A 23,031-nucleotide genomic window follows, 5' to 3' on the forward strand; every position below is an offset into this window, starting at 1 on the left:
ATTTAGTTGAAATTTAAAATATTTAAGATCATAATTTTTAATGTTTTTTATTTTTTGATAGAAATGGCAATTTTGATTCAAAGAGTTATATTTGAATGAATTTAAACAATGAAAAGGATAAAGAATAAACTTTTTAAGTACAAAAGTAAAAACCAATGAACAACAGTGGTGAAGCGGGACTTAAATGCTTTCAGCGATCATCTTTACCACTCGAGATCAATACTGCTTTCTTTTTTAGGAGCATCTAGATCTTCATAACTTGCATTTCCACCTTCCTGTAAATGAGAAAATTAAAAAGATGATTAAAATATTAATTATGACACTAGTAAATTTGATCAAGGTGTTTTTTGAAAAGCATTAGTTCGGCAAGTTACTTACTCCTCCTCTATAGTCGACACCTCCAAATGCGATATCACTACCAAATTGACCTTCAGAAGTCTCTTCTGTAAGCCAGTCAGGAACAGGTTGTTGAGCACTTTTGATAACTTCCACGATTTTGGGAGCCAAAGCTTTGTCAGCATCAGGATCATAAAAACTTGTTGCTTTACCCTTATTTCCGACTCGACCTGTACGACCGATCCGATGAATGTAGTCATCAATTTCTTTGGGCAGGTCATAGTTTATTACATGCCTAACATCTTTAATATCCAAACCTCTTGACGCAACTGATGTAGCAACCAAGATAGGAAATTTACCGCTTTTCAAATCGTCAAGAGCTTCTTCTCTTTGACGTTGGTAACGATCGCCATGGATGCTAGTCGCTTTGAAATCAGATTGAGACAGGAAAGATGCGAGGAAATCAGCCGTCTTTTTGCTTTCTACAAAAACCATGGTCCGATCATTATTATTAGATTCCTTAAGGATCTCAAGAAGCTTATTTCTTTTGCTAAACTTTTCAACTTTCAATAAGGTCTGGTGGACATCAGAATTAGCAGCACCAAGAATGCCAACAGTGAGGAAAAGATAATTTGAGACTAAGAATTCAGCGGCAACTTTCTGTACTCTATTTGCAAACGTAGCACTGAACATGAGTGTTTGGCGTTTTTCTTTGGGTGGCATTGTTGGATGAATAATCATTTTGCGTACATCAGGTATAAAACCTTGATCAATCATTCGATCAGCTTCGTCCAAAACGAGGTATTTTAATTCAGAAAAATCATAAAAATTTTTATCTAAGAAATCGAGTAATCGTCCAGCAGTACCAACGAGTATGTGTGCACCTTCGGAAAGTTTAGCTTTTTGGTGACCAACTGAAGTTCCACCATAAATAATTTGAACTTTAACAATGCTTCCTCTACTATACTTATATGTTTCTTTGTAAATCTGGACGGCTAATTCACGAGTTGGAGAGATAATTAGAGCTTTTGGTTTCGCAGGAATCTCACCATAACCACTCCTTAGATCTTTGTCATTGAATAAATCTTGTAGAATGGGTAAAATAAATGCTAATGTTTTACCAGATCCTGTTTGAGCGCAAGCCATTAAGTCTCTACCGGCCATAACAATTCTCATACCATATTTCTGGATAGGAGTTGGTTTGATTATTTTTGAACGCTTTAAACCATTTAGAATAGTTTCACTAGTAAAGGCCTCTTCAAAGGTTTCATATCTCTCAGGATCTTTAGGCACGTCTTCTCCACTGACAGAACATGGCATTCCATCGTAGGAATCAAAGTTTTCACCAGCTGAAGCTGTATCGTAAAGAGATTCATCATTTTCGTTAAGATCAGCAGGTTTGTAAACTGGAGGCCTGGGTTTTCCATCAGCATCTAAAGAGGGCTCAGTACAATCTTTAGCCATATGACCTTCTTTACCACATTTATGGCAACCTTTACCACGAGATCCACTTCCACCTCCTTTAGGACATTCACGAGACATATGCCCTTCTTCACCGCATTTGAAACAGCCTTTTCCCCCAGAACCGCCAGATTTACCACGGTCACTAGTTCCAGAAGATGTACCCCAATCTGAACCTCCACTTTTTTTGGGCGAACTTCCTGAGTCTGCCCATGATGATCCACCTCCAGATCCCCAAGCATCACCGGACTCCTGTTTCGAGTTTGGTTTAGTTTCACTTGGACTAGGATCACCCCAGCCGCCTCCCCAAGTATCGCTGGAATCTTGTTTAGAGTCATTGGACTTGAATTTTGGTTTAGTTTCACTTGGACTAGGATCACCCCAGCCGCCTCCCCAAGTATCGCTGGAATCTTGTTTAGAGTCATTGGACTTGAATTTTGGTTTCGTTTCACTAGGACTAGGATCTCCCCAGCCTCCACCAGATGCTCCCCAGGAATCTTCTTTCGAGTTTTTGGCAGTGGAACCAGACGATGACTCCCAATTACAATTTTTTTTGGCTGGACTTGCAGCACAATCGTCACTTCCCCAGTCTCCACCTGATGATCCCCAAGGAGCACCTTCACTTTTGACAGCACGGCGATCACGTCCTTCTCGGCCACCATTTGGACATTCACGAGACATGTGTCCTTCTTCACCACACTTGAAGCAACCCTTTCCACTACCTCCTCTTGATGATCCACCTCCTGATGGACATTCACGAGACATGTGTCCTTCTTCACCACATTTGAAGCAAGCTCTACCGCCACCTCCTCTTGATGATCCACCTCCTGTTGGACATTCACGAGACATGTGTCCTTCTTCACCGCATTTGAAGCAGCCCTTTCCACGAGAGCCACCTCCACCTCCTGATGGACATTCACGAGACATGTGTCCTTCTTCACCGCATTTGAAGCAACCCTTACCACGGGATCCACTTCCACCTCCTTTAGGACATTCACGAGACATATGCCCTTCTTCACCGCATTTGAAACAGCCTTTTCCCCCAGAACCACCAGATCTACCTCGGTCACTAGTTCCAGAAGGTGCACCCCAATCACTAGTTCCCGAAGATGCGCCCCAATCATCACCTCCACTTTTTTTAGATGAACTTCCTGCATCTGCCCATGATGATCCACCTCCAGAAGACCATTCACCACCAGTTGCCCCCCAGGCATCACCAGACTCTTGTTTCGAGTCATTGGACCTGGAATTTGGTTTAGTTTCACTTGGAGTAGGATTACCCCATCCTCCACTAGATCCCCAGGCATCGTCGGACTGTTGTTTCGGTTTGGTTTTAGGAGGACTAGGATCTCCCCATCCTCCACCAGTTGCACCCCATGCATCGCCCGACTCTTGCTTCGAGTCATCGGATTTGAATTTTGGTTTGGTTTCACTTGGAGTAGGATTACCCCATCCTCCACTAGATCCCCAGGCATCGTCGGACTGTTGTTTCGGTTCATCAGATTTGAATTTTGGTTTGTTTTCAGGCGGACTAGGATCTCCCCAACCTCCATCGCCCATTTTCATATCATCTTCTTTCTTAGGAGTTGGGCTTTCTACTTTTGATTGGTTTAGACCACTCATAATAGTTTCACTAGTAGAGGTCTCTTCAAAAATCTCACATCTCTTTGTATCTTTAGGCACGTCTTCCCCAGAACATGGCATCCCATTGGATGTATCAAAGTTCGTACCAGCTGAAGCTGTATCAAAAGGAGATTTATCATTTTCGGTAAGATCAGGAGGGTTGTCGATTGGAGATATTGGCTTTTCATCAGCATCTAAAGAGCGCTCAGAACTATTTTTAATTGAATGCTCGTTTGCAACACTTTCATGGGAACCTATCTCACCAGATTCTTGTCCCAAGCCATTGGGTTTGGATTTTTGGTTACTTTCATCAGAGCATTTAATTTCATCGAATGAATCAAAGTTTGTTGGTGCACAATCCATTTCGTCTTTACCGTCCTTAACACTTTTCATATCATCTTCTTTAATAGGAGTTGGATTTTCTACTTTTGATTGGTTTAGACCACTCATAATAGTTTCACTAGTAGAGGTCTCTTCAAAAATCTCACATCTCTTTGTATCTTTAGGCACGTCTTCCCCAGAACATGGCATCCCATTGGATGTATCAAAGTTCGTACCAGCTGAAGCTGTATCAAAAGGAGATTTATCATTTTCGGTAAGATCAGGAGGGTTGTCGATTGGAGATATTGGCTTTTCATCAGCATCTAAAGAGCGCTCAGAACTATTTTTAATTGAATGCTCGTTTGCAACACTTTCATGGGAACCTATCTCACCAGATTCTTGTCCCAAGCCATTGGGTTTGGATTTTTGGTTACTTTCATCAGAGCATTTAATTTCATCGAATGAATCAAAGTTTGTTGGTGCACAATCCATTTCGTCTTTACCGTCCTTAACACTTTTCATATCATCTTCTTTAATAGGAGTTGGATTTTCTACTTTTGATTGGTTTAGACCACTCATAATAGTTTCACTAGTAGAGGTCTCTTCAAAAATCTCACATCTCTTTGTATCTTTAGGCACGTCTTCCCCAGAACATGGCATCCCATTGGATGAATCAAAGTTCGTACCAGCTGAAGCTGTATCAAAAGGAGATTTATCATTTTCGGTAAGATCAGGAAGCTTGTTGATTGAAGGCCTTGGCTTTCCATCAGCGTCTAAAGAAGGCTCAGGATAATCGTTAGCCATTTCACCTTCTGTAACACTTTTAAGGGAATCTTTTGTAACAGAAACACCAGAAACACCAGAATCACAATTATCGTCGGATTCTTGTTTAATTTCACTTAGATCATTTAATACAGCTGGTTCAGACTTAAGTGGTCCAATTTCACCTAGATCAGGCAAATTTGTATCAGCCATAACCAGAGTTTATAAAGTCGTTAATATTAAAGCACGAAATTTAATTTAAACCGTTAATATTTGTGCTGTAAGAAAGAACATGTCTGGAAAAGATAAGCAGTTCAAAGGATACAAGTAAGAGGGAGCTTTTAGCTTTCATAGTTAATTTCTTAATTTTTAATATAGGTAGGTTAATGGATAAAGTGGTTTAAAAAATCAATTTTTGCACTTCCGATCAATTGGCTTTAGATGGAGTGCTGCAGATAATAGTTTCCATGCTGTAAACAAAAGCCTGTGTTTTTTTGGATATGCTTTTCAAGTATCGAGCTGTTGTGAACGTCTGGGGAGGGAAAAACTTCTCCCCTCTTTTGTTGAACGAATGATAAAATTTGAAAAGACCGCGAACCGCATTTCAAGGTTCAATCCACTGGTTATCCATAACCACTTTTAACCATTCAAAACCAAGAAGATGAAGTAAATAAAATATTTTGACCAACAGATGATTAGACTTTCATAGTTGACTTAAAATCTTAATTTTAATATAGGTAGGTTCTTACAATAATTTAGTAAATCATTTTTTTATTCCAGATCAACTGGCTTTAGATCATCTACTGTAAATTGTTTTTATTTTGCAAACAAAATCCTGTGTCCCCTTTTTGATATGCATTTATCAAGTTGTTCATCTGGTAGTTTTTTATCTCTGTGTGTTTTTATTCATTAACAGTGCCTTTTTATTCTTCTACTGAGTGGTTGCTGTAAACTAGGGCCAAATTGCCTATTTTGAGTCATCTTTTTCTTTTGCCAGCAACGTGAATAAACTGTGCTTTCCCTTACGACTTCTACCATGACTGAGGAAGATGATTTGCGGTCTAAACTCGACCAGACTGCCAATACTTTGGCTGATAAAGTTCAAATACTGGATGCGAGGTCTAAGTTTGTTAGATTACACCGTGAACGTCAAACCAATATTGGTAAACATTGCATTTTTTGCTTATTTTTTATGACAATCCTTTACAGGCATGATGGTTTAACCTTTTCTTCATGTTTACTTTTAACAATAGAAACTGCCAAAGCCGTTCTTGGTAATTGTCCTGATATGTGTCCAGAATTTGAGAGATATTTTCGTGAAGAAAATAAACAATTATCTTCTCTGGAAATGCTCAATAATGAACCTGATCCTCATGCTATGGTTAAAGAATATCGTAGAGCTGGAGCGGATCAAGAAGAACCTTTGCCTTGTGAACTAAGATCACCCGAAGTCCTGATTAGGACAATGGACTATCTCATTTGTAACATAGTTGATCGTGTTGAACAAGAGCCGGGTATAGTTGGTGATTGGTATGATTTTGTATGGAGTCGGAGTCGTGCAATTCGTAAAGATATAACTCAGCAACATCTTTGTGACTCTACTAGTGTTTTACTTTTGGAAAAATGTGCCCGATTTCACATTCACTGTGAGCATGCATTGATTGAGGAGGATGCTTCTGTATTTGATTCAAAGATAAACAATGAAAATCTTGTAAAATGTCTTCAATCTTTAAAAGATTTTTACAATGATCTCAACTTGAAAGGAACTCAATCCCCGAATGAATCGGAATTCCGTGGTTATTATTTACTCTTGAATCTTGCTCGACCTGATATTCTACGTGAAGTTAAACTTTTCCATTCTCATGTGCGAAACTCTGAGCCAGTTCAATTTGCTCTCAAATGTCACTATGCTATGACTACAAATAACTATATCAAATTTTTCGATCTTGTTGACAGTACAACTTATCTCAATGCTTGCATACTTCATAGATACTTTTACGATATCAGACTACAAGCTTTCAAGATTATGAGGAAAGCCTACACTATATCAAACCAAATTGAACCTTATCCAATCTCTGGGCTTATAAATCAATTAGGATTCGAGAATGAAGATGAAGTTATAAGTTTTTGCGAAAGCATCGAATTAGAATACGACAATGACTCTGTGTTACTCAAAAGAGGTAAAACTAATGACGGAAGAGCTAGCATACAAGCTGTGCGATCAAGAAGGTTAATCGAACGAAAACGTGTTGATCAACAACTAAGTGAACTAATCAACGGTGGACCATTGCCAGAGAATCCATACAAAAAGTTTCCGCTCCACAATAGTTTTGATTCAAATGGACGTCTTAAGAAAGATTCTTTCATTGGTGCTGATAGAAGAAATAGATTATCAATTGAGCGTTCACAGACATCACCAGTTCATCAAGCTCAACAACCACCTCCTCCTCCATACCAACCGCCACAACCACAGCAGTCTCATCAAGAACTAATTTCTTTAGAAGTGGAACAAAGAGCCGGGCTTCAGGTAGCTCAAGTCATCTTAAACGAATTTGTTACTGACTCAGTTCGTTTTACTGCCAGCAAAATAAGGACACATATTAAAAGACAAATATTTACATATCGAGAAGCTGAACGGATCGCAAATAGTCTTATCAATTATTATGTTAACGAAACAATCAAGATGACATTCAATTCTATTCTCTATCAAATGAGAGCAGCTGAAAATAAAGCAAGAGAAATTCTTGAAACTCTACATAAAGTATCTGGTTTAATATGCAATTCTTTATTGAATCATCATATTTATGTGACAATAAGGAATACTGCAGAATCTATTTTGAATTCTTCGATTGCAGATCATAACGTGAGGAAATGCCGATTTCTCGGAAGTGCTATTTTGAATGAAGTAATTTCCGAGGAGACTGAGCTCATTGTCAAGAGATGCTTCGATGAGTTAAAAACTCAAGAAGAGCTTATCAAATATATGCGATGTAAACGATCTTGGAGATTAGCTGGACAGTCTTTCTGGCATTGGCGACAAATGTGTCTCAAAATTAAGCGATATCGTCGAATAAAATCAACATTCCCAGCTTCTAGTATCGAATATTCCCCTAGAATTGAACCAATGTATTTGAAGAGAAAAATTCTATCACCTGTGGTACTCGAATCATCGAAAGATCAGATTCCACAAAAACTGAAAAAAGAAATAGACTGTGATACAATTCGAAGTGAACCAATGTTAAAGATACTCAAGCCTAAAATTTTTGCAGAACAAGTTAATAATTTGAGCGGTATTCTCGATCCTGTTTGTACTGTCGAAGACCTCTCACCAATTGAAAAATTGCATCGTAAGCTCGACGAAGAAAAAAAATTTGGTCAAACTTTGAGGCGAAGCATAGAAACCTTCAGATACACTCTTAATTTTGATGACGATGGAATAGCAAATGATGAAAGTGATTTAAAGCACTAAATTTTTCTTAATCTATTGCATTTGTACAATTTTCTTATTCCTCTCAATCCTGAAAAATATGACAAATTTTGTGATTTTTCTTGACAAAACAATCTGTTATTTTGCTATGGTGTAAATAAATTAATGGCAAACATTTCAGATTAACATGTTTCTTAATTGAAAATAACAAAAGGTAATGGCTTTAGCTAATTCAATTGTGTATAAAAGGTAAAATACAAGTACAATCAACTAATCAAGATTGTTTGAAAATAAATTTAATAATTCAATTCTACATTTCTTTCAAGTTAATTTTAACTCTAGTTTATCTTATTAATTACATTCAATAATTTTATCCCTTCCATGATGTACTCAACTCTCAAATATTTCATAGTAACGATTTTCTCAAATCAAACTGATTACATTGTAAATACAGCAATTTAGTGATGGTTCCAATCATTGGATTCATAATAATTTGCGCTTTTTAAGCAATTAGGCTATTGTGATCAAAGAGTAAACTCGATCGTGCCCTTGATTTAATGAAAAAAGCTACTAGTAAATCAGTTGGTCTTTACGCTTTCTCAAATTTAATTGGCTGTGATGGAGCTCGTATATGTTTTAACGGAAGAAGCCTTATGGTCCTCAACGGAAAAGTTGTTTCTAAAACAACAACCACCGATACATTTTTGCGAGATGTCGATTTTGCAATCTACAAATTGAACCCTTTAGATATAATTAATTATCGCCAACAATTCAAAGTTCGGAGCCTTTCACATAGAAACGTAGGATCTCGATTAAACTATTACGCAAATCAAAGTAAACTGAGTGAACCAGAGTCAGGATTAGTTGATTACCCAAAGGATCTAACCATTTCTATTTTCAATTTCAATTTATTTCAAAGTCCTTTATCTTCAAATATACCTTGCCAACTTGAATCAATCGCACCTGAACAAGAAATCATTATGTATGGATCTCTTTGGCTCTGAAATTACTTGCGCCGTTGTCATTCATGGTGCAAAGGTTTCATTGTGCCTTTGAGTGGAGGACTGGATTCAGCTTCCGTTGCCTGCTTGGTTTACTGTATGAGCTCTTTTATTTATAAGCATGCTAAAAACCTGCATGCTGGATATTTGACAAAGTATGATTGCTCTTCGGATGATCTTAATCCAATTGGAAGTCTTAGTAAACGTGATCTTTGTAGATTCTTATCCTACATAAAAAATAAAATTTTAACAGAAGACAAAGAAGTTTTGGACTGATTACATTGTAAATACAGCAATTTAGTGAGGTTCCAATCATTGGATTCATAATAGTTTGCGCCTTTTAAGCAATTAGGTTATTGTGATCAAAGAGTAATAGCTCTTATTAATATATCAGAGTTAAACTCTTTGATTGTGATGAAGCTATGATTCAGCTTCCACTACAGTATGCAGTTTGTAGCTCCTCCTTGGCGCGTCTTTTCCCTTCTTCATTTTCAAAACAGCCGGTCTTGAACTTACCGCGTTTTACTTATGTTTATTGACTGATGTTAGTGTTTGTTTATTTGTTGGAAAGATTGTAAATTTCGTTAATTATTTATTTTTGCTTATTCTGTTGTGATTATGACCAGTGAAGATCGAGATTACAAAGTTATCACATTGCCAAGGGCATGTTTGGGCAAAAAGTTGAAAAGCTTTAAATTTGGAAAAGATGGATCTTATCTGTTCGATGCTGAATACTCCAATGTTTACGAAGTTGTTGAGTATAAGGAACAAAATAGGTGAGTGCCTTTAAGCCTTTCTGAAGTAGCTAAAAAAATACTCATTTTGATTAATTTTCATTATTTTTGTTTCTTTTAGATCATGGTTCATGGGAGATATCGTTATCAAAGATGGATCTCTTCTAATGATAACAAGAGTTGATCCATTATTTTTAATTTTACCCTGCCTAATAGAAAACAAGCAAGTCTTCGCGACTCTTCAGGGTATCACTGAAGAGAACACAGGTGCTAGTACCTTGATAAAAGCCTTGATTCCTAACGAAAGAGAAATAATGTCTTCAGTTGCTGAAACAAAGGATTTTGAAGATGAAATATATTACCGTTTGGACGAAAAAAAGCTAATGATCTGGTTAAAAGCTAAAGTTAAAAATGTTGTCAAGTGTCTTAAAGCGATTGGAGTAGACGTAAGCCAAAAATCTAACAAAGTAAATAAATTTGTTTCCGGACGTCAAGAGGAAACCAACGAAAAGGACTACATTATATACGCTTTAAATCTATTAGCCAAATATTTGCATGATGACCACCTGAAAGCTTTACAAGAAACTTATAATGTAAAAATTAACGCTGAACCTGAACCTGAATCAAAAGCGACTCCTAAAGGAACGAAACGGTCTTTTAATGAAACTAAAACCGAAAAATGTGAACCAATCGAAAATTACTATTCAACTGAAACTCATACCAATGGTGAAAGTAAAAAGGTCAAAATGAGCAGATCTCAGAAAGAGCTGCAGCAAGCAGCTAATAAATCAGGAGTCCGGAAAATAAGTCAATTTTTCAAAAAGAAATAGTTCTTGGCTTGCAAAGCAAAATTGTCATTTATGCTATTTTTGTATTTACCTTTGTGATTAAGAATCGTGCGTCTATTATTTCCTATTTTTACTAATATATTAATGCAATTCTCATTTATCAGAAACTTGTAAAGTATTATCTTTACTGCCGCTTACTTCCATAGGCGTCTGAATTGATTAAACTTTGTGATTTACTAAATTAAACTTGAATGGCTCGTTAATTTCAAATCAATAATTTGTAAAAGCCTTAAATAATGTATAAAATAAAAATTTAATAACATTTTAATGAATTCAATAGAGCTCTAAGTTGAAAGATGCGCTTAAAGTACTGCCAACGTCATCTATTAATGCCGAAAAGATTTAATATTTTTTGTTTTGAAATATCTTGTTTGAATATTTAATTTCTCACACTTTTTGGAGTTTTTCAAAATTTGAACTAATCATGTCTGACATCTCACGGAATTGCCCTTACCTTGACACAATTAATCGACATTTATTAGATTTTGATTTTGAAAAATTATGTTCTATAAGTTTATCCAAAATTAACGTTTATGCCTGCCTTGTTTGTGGTAAATATTTTCAAGGCAGAGGAATTGGAACTCATGCTTATGTCCATTCAGTGGCAACTGATCATCATGTTTATCTTAATTTAGAAACCCTCAAGTTTTATTGTTTACCTGATAATTACGAAATCAAAGATTCTGCTTTAGGTAAGTTTTGTATTTTTGCTTTAGTTAATGTTGCTTAGTATCTGATGTGTCTTATAACTCAATTTCATTTTTTTTGTTTTACAGATGATATCACATATGTTTTGATGCCCACTTTTAGCTCTAAAGAAATTGAGGAAATCGATAAAAGTTCAAAGTTCTGTAGAGCTTTTGATGGAAGAACTTATCTGCCTGGCATTGTTGGTCTAAATAATATCAAACACAATGACTATTGCAATGTTATCTTGCAAGCTTTATCTCATGTTCCTCCTTTACGGAATTACTTTTTGAGAGAATGCAATTATGAAAAACTGGCTGCAAAACGACCCTCTGGTGATAATTTGTTTCTTCTTGTCCAACGTTTTGGTGAGTTGATGAGGAAACTATGGAATCCGCGGAACTTTAAAGCTCATGTTTCACCTCATGAAATGCTACAAGCTGTTGTTTTATCTTCTCAGAAGAAATTTCAGATTACTGAGCAAGGTGATCCGGTTGAATTCATGTCATGGTTTCTTAATTCTCTCCATATTGCTTTGGGAGGCAAACAAAAAACTAATTCTAGTATAATTTATAAAACATTTCGTGGCTCAATGAAAGTTTATTCTAGAAAAATAATTCCATTGGACAAGTCTATCGATGAACGCTTACAATTGATGCTACAAGATGAATACAAAGAAGTATGTGCTGATTCAAATTTTCTTTATTTAACTTTGGATTTACCACCTCAACCATTATTCAAAGATGAACTTCGAGAGAACATAATTCCTCAAATTCCACTGTTTAATTTACTTGCAAAGTTTAATGGAGTCACAGAAACGGAAAATAAAACATACAAGGAATCCTTCATGAGAAGATTTGAAATCACACAACTCCCGAAATATCTGATTCTCTACATGAAAAGATTTACAAAAAATACCTTTTATATCGAAAAAAATCCAACCATTGTTAATTTCCCAATCAAGGATGTTGATTTAACCGAACTTTTATCTCCAGCCAAAAGAACTGACAATATTAGGTGTCATTATGATTTAATTGCAAATATTGTACACGAAGGTGAACCAGACCCTGGAAAAGGAGCTTATCGTATTCACGTACTTCACAGGGGCTCAGGAAAATGGTTTGAGATGCAGGATCTTCATGTTACTGAAATTTTACCTCAAATGATAACCCTTTCTGAGTCATATATTCAAATATGGGAAAAAGTATTGGATGGACCAGAAATGGAAGGACAAAGTTCGTGATTGGTTTTATTCAGAAATTTGAAACAGATCGACTTGATGGATCTGACTGATCGATATAAACCGATTTTGTGATTTAGACGTAACTGGACGCTTTATCAACTGTAAGGTTTACAAACAGATTAAGGATCAATTAAAAACATTGCTGTATTTTGGTTGAAACTTGAAATTGAAAAAACTGTGTCAATTATTGATGCATGAAAAAAACCGCTGAATCAATCCAAACGTTTATTTGCAAAGAGCTGAAAATAAGATGAGGTTATCTTTCAATTGCAAACTTTCACTTAATAATCTAAGAATCTTAAGTTTAATCACCTCATAATTATGTTAACTTTAAGTATTTTGGCTAAAATACTCGTAATTATGGATGAATAGTCTGAATTTTGTCCAAAACGAAAGTCATAATTAAATATTTATTGCATAAAAATTAATAAACCAATTATCAAAAGCATTTGTGATTGTCAATTCATGATTATCGGTTTGTCATCAATTCACGTATGGAATAATTCAAGAATACTAAGATCAGAGTCTAACTTGAGAACTATTCAAATCCTATCGATTGTGTTGCTAAAAAATCACCATTTCCAATTCTTCAGCCACAAATTAAAATTTGCTTTAATTTCATAGTTTCTTTGTCAACTTTTTCAGCTATTGACGAAGCAAAGTAAATGTTCATTCTTTTGATGATTTGTCTTTCGGTAGAAGCGCATAATATCCCCAAGCTGCGTAAGGTTTGATTCCAGCCGTTTTGTTTGGTCCTCTGTAAACTTTGATACTGACTCTACCCAATGACTTGGTTGAACACTGATGATTAAACAAACACAACACAATTATTAAAACATACATTGCATTGTAATTCATTTTTATTGTTTAACTTCGGGTAATACTTCAAACACAGTCAAATTCAATATTGACTTTGGTGACTTCAATAAACTTTTCACTTGAATGTTAAATAATCAATTGACAAATCGCTACTAAACTTGACTACAATTTAAAGAGATTTTGCTATCCGCTTGAATTGAGCCAACTATCCTTTCAATTTTGGCATCAAAGTTTGGCAAATTTAAGACGATCACAATCAACGATCATCAAAATGCAGCAGAATAATTATCTTCAAGTAGGAAATAAGTTTTCTAAATTTAAAAAAAAATCAACAAATAATCGGAAATTTCAAAGTTTTGCCAGAAATTGCAAATTAAACAAAACCAGTTGTAAATTGAGTGCTAAACCTAAAGATGTGTGGTTAATTTAACTCAACTTTTTAGTGACCAAGTGTTATGAAATTATATTCATTGATTGCAAAGTGTGTTTCAATTAAACAATATTCTGGCGAAATCAAAAAAATTATTTCGCTAAACGCTATTTTTTATCAGGCAACCATAATTTGTGTCATCTGATTTGCATTATCTGATTTGTTAATCTTATGCTTTGACATTTATTTTAAAGATACACTGAAGATCAACTTTGAAATGGATTACTGAACATTTAAAAAGCTGTTGATTAGCTCAGTCGACTGAAATTTCTTGAGATGAAATCGAGAAATGATTAGATTATCAAAATCTAATGCATACTGAGCAATAAGAAATATAATAGCTAAATATACATCAATATTGTAAGAAGCAGGGTGTAACAATGTTAGCACGTGAGGGAATACGCCATGAAAGCGAAATTTTGATATTTTAATCATTAATCCAAAGATTAATTTGGATTAATTTACTAGCATATTACTGATTAAAATTATGCTACCAATAACATTTCCCTCTTGATACCAATGACAAATGTTCTAGAAGATGCAACAGATTATTACAACAATGTATCCATGCATTCGATAAATATTTTACGTGATTGCGTTTCTAATTCCTTGATAAAGTTCTCGCCTAAAAACCAGGCAAATATTAGTTTTATGATTTGATAAAATCACATGATTGATAATTGTGTAACAAAACAAATAACAAGGGAGAAAGTAACCTTGAGAAATGTAAAGTACATAAAGAGGAAAATTGCGGCTTGATAATTCATTGACGTTTATTCAACTGAATTATACAATTTGATTGGAAAAGTTAATTCCACTTTTACATTTTCTTTATTCTAAATATCTAAATAACAACAACGAAACAAAATGGTTGAAACAAAAAATGAAACCCCATTGAAGATCCTGATGACTGCTAGTAGAGGGTAAGTTGTATTTTTATATAAATGAACGTAACTAATCCATTAGGTTTTGTAAACTTGACGGACACGCAGTTTCTGGTTGACTTGGTTACATTTTTGGTTATGATTCTGGCCTCTATCATGGCGATTCGTTACAATTATTCCTTAAAGCCATAAACTAACTGTAAGAAATTTACTTGGGTAAATAGACATTTCTGCCTTTATGATGATTTTTAATTCTTGTCTTTGTTTCTTTTCAACTCGATAATTGACAGAGTTGGCCATGTTAATGCTAGCATGGGCATTGGTAAACTTTTGGCTCAAAAAGGACACGATGTGATGTTTATCCATTTCCCTGAGCACCAGGAACTTGTTGAAAGGCAAGGCGTCAAATTCATATCACTTTGGGATTACAAAGGTGCGAATGAGATTCCAACTGAGGGATTCCTACATGACTCAACAATGAAAGATACGTTTGACAGTTCAAAAAAATATACACCGCAAGATATAATGAGCAATCGTGGTGGCCGAGGTGGAAGAGGTGGCCGTGGACGAGGAGGAGGAGGCAAAGGAGGTATGCCTTCAATCAACGGAGAAAACGATGCTATTATTAACGCAATCAATTCAATAAAGCCAGATGCTGTTTTGGGTGATTATAGATGGCCTATGCCTTTTATGACGAGTAAGTTTCTCAATGAATTATTTTGATGACTATGATGCTAATGTAAAAATGTTAATTTATTATTTCAGACTGTCCGGTTCCTTTTATTCCAATCATGTCTAATGCTCCTCTTCAGTTGTATAATGGCCCACCCCTTGGCTCGGGCCTTTCTGTTTTTGACTCACCAGAGAAATGGGAGGAATATCGTTCATCAAACAAAGGTTTCGGTCCTCATGGATCATCTGATGGAAACCCATGGGGTTATGCTGAATATTTAGGAATATATATTTACCCAGAAGCTTTAGATTATAAAGAGTTGGGTCCACCAGCTAAAAATTGGGTTCGACTTGATTCATCCATTCGAAAACCAGATTCTGAAGATTTTGAAATGCCGGATAAATTGAAAGATAAACCTGGTAAATTGATTTACGTGTCAATGGGAACAAATGCTTCTAATAATCCTCAACTGATAAAAATGTTGGTTGATGCTTGTGCATTAATCCCTCACCGATTTATTGTTGCTACTGGTAAAAACGGAGACTCTATACCATTACCTGATAATGTTTGGGGAGACAAATTTCTTAAGCAAGTAAATATTTTACCCAAAGTTGATTTGGTTGTTACTCATTGTGGATCTAATTCGTTGATCGAAAGCTTGTGCTTTGGTAAACCAATGGTCACTATACCTCAATTTGATGATCAATTGGATAATGGTCAACGAGTTGCTGATTTAAAACTTGGAAAAGTAATAAGTATGTGGCAATTCACTGAGGAAAAGTTTGCAAGCGCAATCGAGGAAGTTCTCAATAGTGCTGAGATTCATGAAAACGTTGAAAAAATATCTAAAGAAATGAGCCAATCTTCGGCTCCTGATAAAGTTGTTGAACTGATTGAATACGTGGCCAGGAATCGTAAATCACCATTTGAATGATCAATAATTCTTTAAACCAATTGTTCTCTTTGCTATCTTTCATCTTTTACAAGTTGAACGAAATTTAAATATGAAATGCTGTTATGAATACTAATCAAGATGAATAGAATAAAACAGAGAAAATTTAATAATTTTTTTTGATAACTCTACTGAATTGATGTAACCATTAAAAATTTCTCAATAAATAATTTTTACTGAACTTGGCGTCAAATTTCTCTTTGAGATAGAACTTTCTGCTTCTTCTTACGGAATAAATTTAAATACGAATGGATGAATGAATGTAAATTACAGTTCTAGCGATGAATTTTTATTAGATTTTAAAAATCTTTTAATAATGCAAATATTCAACATTTTGTGTTGATCAAACAGATTCATCTCCAACTTGTTGTAAAGTAAATTTACTTCTACCATTCGTCGAGAAAAAGCAGTGTCGGAGTTGAATTGATAACACACTGTACAATATAAATACAACTGAAAAATTATCAATTTATCAGTTTTACATAGTTTTACTCATCTCATCCTAGTTGATAAGCTTCAAGTTATGAATTAGTTCTAATGAAAATTAATCTTAAAGTAATTATGATCATTCGAGTGCAGATTTTTGATTACTTTCAGCAGCAATTCGGTTGTATATTTCTTCTTTTGCAGCTTTACCTTTGAGAATAGCTTGTTTGAAGAGGTCACAATAGAGATGTATTGCCGATGGAGTGTCATCATTACCAGGAACAGGATAAGTAACCAAACGTGGATCACTATTTGTGTCGCAGATAGCAATAGATGGGATAAACAACTTAGCACAATCTCTAACACCATCATGCTCAAGAAACACATTATTAAATGTGCTCAAAAAAATACAAAGATCCGGTAGCCTCATAACTTTACCGAAAAATACTTCAGAAGCGGTAAAAGTAGCTGATTGATAATGACGACAGTGAGCATATTCTCCACATTCTTTTGCTATTTTTTCGACATATTGTCCAGTCTGTACAAAAAAGTGAAAAAAACTCGTATGAAAATCTTATATTTACCTTGCATCAATGTCTTACCTCTTTGTGATTTGAAACAAACAAAATGACACCTCCTCTAAATGCTATATGAGCAGTAAAATTTAATGCATCTTTCAGACGAGCAACTGTTTGATTGAGGTCTATTATGCAAACTCCTAATCGTGAACCATATAGATAAGGAACCATATATTCATTTAAGGATCCTTCTTTATGTCCAAAATGCACTCGATTATCAAAAAGTTGTTTTAATGACACAAGCTGATGTACACCAAAATAATCTGGAACATCAAGAGGGTTAATTATCACTGGTTCATCACTAGAGCTAACTTTTTCTGGATCTTCGGCGATCTTCACACTTTGCGATCCAAGAGATGAAAAGCGAACTGCTTTTGATGACAAATTTGGAAGTTTAGCAAAGCAGTCTGTAAAAAAGTAAAGAAAGATAACCAAGTTAACATTTTGAACATCATAGAGTAAATATTATCTTACTATGCAAAGCCAGAGGACGCAAAAAAGAGAACATTATCCAATAAATTCCAACGAACAATTAAACTGGTCGATATTGATAAATTTGTGACATTAAGTAACACTAATTAATGATAAAAAAAGCTGAAAATCTTTCAAAACATGCTTATACAACAATAATTTTAAAAATCACATGTTAATGTAGGCAATTTTATTTCTGTTTTGCTCGAGGGGTCATTACCTCATTAAAATCCATTTGTTAAATTCATCAATTTTTTAATTGCTTTTTTATTTAACCGAATTGAGATTTGTAATTTATGTTCTAGTGTTTAATTTTTTGACTATCAAACAATTTGAAAACCGATTTTTTCTCAAACGCGAAAATGTTTATACTATGATGTATTGAAAAAAGTTCCCCGTTAAAAAGATTATTGTGATGAAGGCGTTCAATTTTTTATTAAATTTTCAATTAAGATGACAAGAGATGAATTTAATAAACACTATCTCCTCATTATATGTTTTGTATGTTAAAGTTGATGAGAGATGAACAGAAAAAAAAGATTACAACAAAAATTCTGAAAACGATAATGCAAAAGTTAATGACAACGTTCACATTAATCTTCGCTCTTTGATTTTAATTAAATTGGTTCTTTATTTGCTGAAAAGTCCGTTATTTTGAGGAATCCAGCATAAATTTGAGGTTATATTTCATTGAGGACAACATTTAATTTTTCAATGAATTCTTGTGAGCTCTTCAACAATCTTGACTAAATCATCAACAACACAATCCCTTTTCATTCCACTTCCATCGTCGATCTAAAAGAAACAAATTGAAAATATAAGATGAATGAACATAATTAATAAATATGGATAATTCAATACATCAGATGCACAAATGTAATGAAAAGTCCGTATACTTACACTCAGTCCTAGGACAACTTCTGCCATTTTGTCTCGACTCAAATCAAGAAAACTCTCAATTAGATCTCCATCGATAAACCCAAATGCAAGTTCAGTTACTCTATCAGTATGGAAAGATCGCCATGCTGAGTGATCAATTTTTCCAACTGACTTGATAATTTTGGCTAGTTTTGTTTGGACTTCTAGAAGGAAGTCAAAGAATTCTTGAGGCAGCTGTGCAACCAACCCTAGAAAGTAATTCAAGTTAAAAATTAATTAGTTCATGATTGAAGTTCAATGAGAGTTTTTTAATTAATAGAGAGTATAATTTACTTACCAATTGCTCCAGAAACAGTTCCGAATAGAACAGAACCTTGGATAGGGGTGGTATTTTCTCCAGGATGCTGCATGACCAGAGACCCATGTCTAAAAACATTAACATACTCGCCGATGTGAATTTGTCCAACATTTTGCAACTGTAATCGCTCATCGTCAGTTGTAGCGGCACTGAAAATTAAAACATAAATTTTAGTGAAATGCCCAAATATACTGGATCGCTATAAATTAGAAACTTACCTATCTTTTTGACGAACAAATAGATTGAAGTTGTTTTCTGCTCCTAAGAAGGTGTCATCGTCAAGAATTTCTATAGCCGTCATCCAATTAGGCTCAAAATCTTTGGCAATCTCTTCGACGTTACCTTCCATTTGTTTATATACTAAAAGACTAATAGATCTCATCAAATCACCGACAAGAATAAAATCACCTTTGGTTTTCAGGTATAAGGCGAGTATAGTATTGAAATAATTACACTCATTGTGTAAATCTTTTTGGGCACCATCAAACAAGCGAACAGTACTATTAATACTAGCCAACAGTTTACCGTTGAATTCGCACAAAGAATATGGTGCACCTTTAATTTCTTTTTCTGCGATAATTTGTAATTTATTATCAGCCCAATGGAAAACAAATATTCTACCCAATTTAGGTTCTGGTTCTTCGGGATGAACAAAACAAGTACCAACAATATAGTAAGCATTTGGATCATCTCCCAGTCGAGCAGAAACAATACTAAGCGCACATTCGGCAGGAGTAAATTGAAAGGCATGAAGAACTTCAAAGGTGTGTTGATCAATGATAAGAAGACTGAAGACTTCGATTTCGTGACCAAGTTGATCACCTGCATTGCTTGATAAACTGCTGCCTGGCTTTATAGCCGAGGCCATATTAGGTGCATGGGAAGTGTTTTGAGCTGTTGTACTTGCGCTTTGACGAGCAGGGACATAGCCTTCAATATCTTGTATATCATGTCGCATAGTTATGACACCAAAAGTTTGAGTTTGCTCCTGATATGCGATTCTTCTGGGTGACTCACCAAGATTAATAGTTCGAATATGAAGCTTTTGAATCTCATCAATTGTACCAATGATGAGACTATTGTCATTGGCAAGAGCTAAACTATCAGGATATGCTGTTGAATTTAAGGGACACATATAATTGACTTCTTTAAGGTTAACATTAGAAAAAACAAGTTTGTGATTAGCGCTATAAATAACAGTTGGTCGATCAGAGCAAGCGAATACGTTGACAGTAACATTGGATCGGAAAGTTTGAAGAACAGTGGGTTGGGTTCCAAGAGTAACCTTTTTCTTATCGGTAACGTAACAAAGATTCTGTTCAGGTCGAATTTGGAGGGTGAAATAAAACAATGAACCATCACCAAGAGCACAAAGAAGGTACTTGGTTCCTTCAAATGTCACAGCGATTATCGAACGTGGTATAATCTCTCCACCGAGCATTTCTTTGTGTAGTTCTTCAAGCTTTGGAAGTTGAAGTATACGGATAGAAATGTCATTCCATAAACCAACGCAACAGTACTCGGTAGAATCAGAATCTTCATTTAAAGGACTAATGTCGATACAAGCAATCTCGTGCTCTAAGGTAGTGTCACTGATCTGAACTAAAGAACCTTCCTTGATTTGTATGTAAAAAAGTTTATTTCTCACTGCACAGACAATTTGAGTTGCATTGCATGATACAACTGAAATCGTTTGTCCTGATGGGGGACTCCATGAGTTGAGTGATTTTTTAGTTTCTGCATTCACGAGAACAATTGAATTTGGTGTTACTTGAATAACTTGATGAAAAGAAACATTTTGACACGCTAAAGTTTGTTGAGTATTGTCAAAACCATATATCTCGGTTTCTTCAACTTCCTCTCCATTCAAAAGTAGAGTACGAGTTTGACCAACGAATGATAAGACCAAAACGTTGTCATATTTACTGTCAGCAGATCCGATTTTGAGGGGCCAGATACCTTTGATACCAGGTAGATCTATAGAAGCATGCTCTTGGATTCCGATACCGTTACGAATAATTCGTAAAGTTCCTTCCTTAAAAGCTCCTGAACAAGTCACTAATTGACCTTGACCCTGACGCTCTAAGTCAACAACGCACATATCTACGATTGGTCCAAGGTTAGTGAAACTTTCCATAATTTCGAGATAGGATCCTTGCTCGTTAGGTTCCAGTATTAATTTTACAAGCTGTGAATCTCCTAAACGAGATCCAACGTAGACAACTCCATTATCAAGATACGTAAGACATTCAGGTATGGTACATTCCCCTAAGGTTTCGAGCTTTAAACTTTTAACATTTGCTCCTCCATCAGGTTTATCTTCTTTTTCAAGGTAAAGGAGGAATAGTCTTCCTGACATATCACCAAGAAGATAACGAGACCCATTGCTATCAATTAAACCATAACAAACAACCGTGCTGTGGCGTAAAGCTGGGGGTGCGATTGCAACATATGCATCGCCATTAAGATAGGTAATAGATTCTTGGCCAATAACTAAAGCACCGCCAAAGGGTTTAGGCACTGCAATTAAAATGGATGCTTCACTTTCAACATTATCTTGCTTCCAGGGGCCTTTGATGAATTCTTTATCTTTGAGTGAAATTTCTAATGTTTTGACATGTCGAGCTGTATTTTCTTGTGAAATGTATGCCAGTGTTGGAGCAGAGCACCCATGAAGAAATTGAATGTCTTGAATCAAAATATCTTCCATTCGAATATTAAAGGCTTTCATTTCTCCTTTGTCTAAATCTATTGAATAAAAGACAAGGTTTAGATAAAAGAAGATTGGTGTAAGGGGAAAATCTATTCGAAAATATAGTGTTAATAACTTGCCTAAAGGTATTATTTTGAATAATCCATCGTAAATTCTAAGGCCAATTAATCGACATTCAGGGTCAATTATTCCAATCGAACCTGTTTCAGATGGACGGTTTACAGTGTCAGCAACATCACCATGGGCTTTCGTAATAATATCAAAATTGTCACCATCTCTGACACACTCAAGAATGCAAATGTGATTACGAAATGTGAGAATAAAAAGCCTATCTTGAACCTCCCCTTTAGGTCGATATAATTTCATAATTGTAATTCTGCCGTAAACATTTACTTCCTTAACCGGTCGAAGACCTTCTGGGGTAACCAAATATATCTCGAAACGAGTAGTTTTGGCTACAATTAGATTGAGATCTGTGGGTGATGTGAAGTTGCCTAAAAAGAAAAATGAAAAGACCATAAATGAATACAATATTTTACCTTATCATGATCTTATATTGGGGTATTAAAATTTATCGATAGCTAGTAATCTGAATTCCAAGAACCATGCTGTCAATACCAATAAAGCTACTAAACGAGGTAAACCTGTTTAAAACACACGATAAAAAACACTTACCGGTACAACATGCTGATACTGTAGATGATTTATGAGCAGTTACCACGTAATTGTGTGACATTTTTGGTCACTGTTAGATTCAGACGATAAAATCAATAAGAAAACAAATTAAGAAAAAGATATGATACCAGGAGAGAAGACAACAGAGAAGATGAAATGTTACCTGGATTCACTAGGAACAAATTGAAATGATATGATTTTATGTTTTTACACAATATCCCGCCAATGTTAATAACAGTAGATGGCAGCATGTATGCCGCTTCCGATTTTTTTAAATTTTGTTTAAAATTTATTGGTTCTTTTAAATTTTGATTCAATTCAGTTTAATTAATATCGACCAGTTTTATTTTAATGATGATTTAACAGTTTTCAATTCTCTAAAATTGTAAGCATCAAATTATTTCATCACAAGTTTGAATCTTTCATCTCTTTTGTGTTTAAAACCAGAAGATGAAGCTGTTCGAGAATTGTTTAGCCCAAAGAGTTTGGGTTAGCTCCTCTTTGGCTCAAATAAAACGATTAAATTTATTAAAATTGTCAATCCAATCATTCACGGACAATCCGTAACAAAAAACTTCTATTTCTCAGCGGATAACTACTCAAACAACTGATGTCTACTTGTGAATCGTATGGAACTTGGAATTCAAATTTACCAGATTGTGATAATTTTCAATTGATTTCAGCTCGTTTTTTCAGTCATAAATTCAAAGAAATCCATATTTTGAAAATA

General features: G+C 35.0%; 7 protein-coding genes across 10 annotated transcripts; 4 read left to right on the forward strand and 3 right to left on the reverse strand.

Annotated features, from left to right (window-relative positions):
• Nucleotide 1: 1 nt before the first annotated feature.
• On the reverse strand, nucleotides 2-4,980 carry LOC107363559 (uncharacterized). 2 transcript variants are annotated; one of them, XM_015930793.3, is made up of 2 exons: nucleotides 379-4,980; nucleotides 2-275 (listed from the first exon to the last, which is right to left on the reverse strand). In XM_015930793.3, exons 1-2 carry the CDS (start codon nucleotides 4,714-4,716, stop codon nucleotides 204-206), a joined length of 4,410 nt encoding a protein of 1,469 aa, XP_015786279.2. In that variant the 5' UTR covers nucleotides 4,717-4,980; the 3' UTR covers nucleotides 2-203. The 2 variants fall into 2 exon arrangements, with proteins under 2 accessions (XP_015786279.2, XP_089123492.1); XM_089267366.1 differs by having other exon boundaries at nucleotides 2-271; nucleotides 375-4,817.
• A 119-nt stretch (nucleotides 4,981-5,099) lies between these two features.
• On the forward strand, nucleotides 5,100-8,243 carry LOC107363560 (protein xmas). 2 transcript variants are annotated; one of them, XM_015930795.3, is made up of 3 exons: nucleotides 5,100-5,240; nucleotides 5,420-5,666; nucleotides 5,757-8,243. In XM_015930795.3, the coding sequence occupies exons 2-3, from the start codon at nucleotides 5,540-5,542 to the stop codon at nucleotides 7,970-7,972; spliced, it is 2,343 nt and encodes a 780-aa protein (XP_015786281.1). In that variant the 5' UTR covers nucleotides 5,100-5,240; nucleotides 5,420-5,539; the 3' UTR covers nucleotides 7,973-8,243. The 2 variants fall into 2 exon arrangements, with proteins under 2 accessions (XP_015786281.1, XP_089123493.1); XM_089267367.1 differs by having other exon boundaries at nucleotides 5,211-5,666.
• Nucleotides 8,244-9,470: 1,227 nt separating this feature from the next.
• LOC107363582 (ribonuclease H2 subunit B) lies at nucleotides 9,471-10,699 on the forward strand. The gene is made up of 2 exons (XM_015930820.3): nucleotides 9,471-9,707; nucleotides 9,787-10,699. The coding sequence occupies exons 1-2, from the start codon at nucleotides 9,550-9,552 to the stop codon at nucleotides 10,493-10,495; spliced, it is 867 nt and encodes a 288-aa protein (XP_015786306.1). The 5' UTR covers nucleotides 9,471-9,549; the 3' UTR covers nucleotides 10,496-10,699.
• A 218-nt stretch (nucleotides 10,700-10,917) lies between these two features.
• Nucleotides 10,918-12,891, forward strand: Usp39 (ubiquitin specific protease 39). The gene is made up of 2 exons (XM_015930817.3): nucleotides 10,918-11,205; nucleotides 11,290-12,891. The coding sequence occupies exons 1-2, from the start codon at nucleotides 10,938-10,940 to the stop codon at nucleotides 12,441-12,443; spliced, it is 1,422 nt and encodes a 473-aa protein (XP_015786303.1). The 5' UTR covers nucleotides 10,918-10,937; the 3' UTR covers nucleotides 12,444-12,891.
• Nucleotides 12,892-14,468: 1,577 nt separating this feature from the next.
• LOC107363581 (demethyllactenocin mycarosyltransferase-like) lies at nucleotides 14,469-16,382 on the forward strand. Of its 2 annotated transcripts, XM_015930819.3 has the most exons (4): nucleotides 14,469-14,615; nucleotides 14,685-14,775; nucleotides 14,867-15,273; nucleotides 15,342-16,382. In XM_015930819.3, the coding sequence occupies exons 3-4, from the start codon at nucleotides 14,889-14,891 to the stop codon at nucleotides 16,181-16,183; spliced, it is 1,227 nt and encodes a 408-aa protein (XP_015786305.2). In that variant the 5' UTR covers nucleotides 14,469-14,615; nucleotides 14,685-14,775; nucleotides 14,867-14,888; the 3' UTR covers nucleotides 16,184-16,382.
• Nucleotides 16,383-16,454: 72 nt separating this feature from the next.
• On the reverse strand, nucleotides 16,455-17,828 carry mRpS2 (mitochondrial ribosomal protein S2). Its single transcript, XM_015930821.3, has 3 exons — nucleotides 17,680-17,828; nucleotides 17,230-17,612; nucleotides 16,455-17,165 (listed from the first exon to the last, which is right to left on the reverse strand). The coding sequence occupies exons 1-3, from the start codon at nucleotides 17,711-17,713 to the stop codon at nucleotides 16,767-16,769; spliced, it is 816 nt and encodes a 271-aa protein (XP_015786307.1). The 5' UTR covers nucleotides 17,714-17,828; the 3' UTR covers nucleotides 16,455-16,766.
• Nucleotides 17,829-18,083: 255 nt separating this feature from the next.
• Nucleotides 18,084-22,476, reverse strand: pic (DNA damage-binding protein pic). Its single transcript, XM_015930816.2, has 6 exons — nucleotides 22,302-22,476; nucleotides 21,746-22,120; nucleotides 19,132-21,661; nucleotides 18,893-19,062; nucleotides 18,577-18,803; nucleotides 18,084-18,471 (listed from the first exon to the last, which is right to left on the reverse strand). Exons 1-6 carry the CDS (start codon nucleotides 22,360-22,362, stop codon nucleotides 18,388-18,390), a joined length of 3,447 nt encoding a protein of 1,148 aa, XP_015786302.1. The 5' UTR covers nucleotides 22,363-22,476; the 3' UTR covers nucleotides 18,084-18,387.
• Nucleotides 22,477-23,031: the final 555 nt, after the last annotated feature.

The sequence above is a fragment of the Tetranychus urticae genome, chromosome 2, assembly GCF_039701765.1.
Source record: "Tetranychus urticae isolate SD_2017Ah chromosome 2, NJAU_TeUrti_SD_1.0, whole genome shotgun sequence".
In the NCBI taxonomy this organism is placed as follows: Eukaryota; Metazoa; Arthropoda; class Arachnida; order Trombidiformes; family Tetranychidae; genus Tetranychus; species Tetranychus urticae.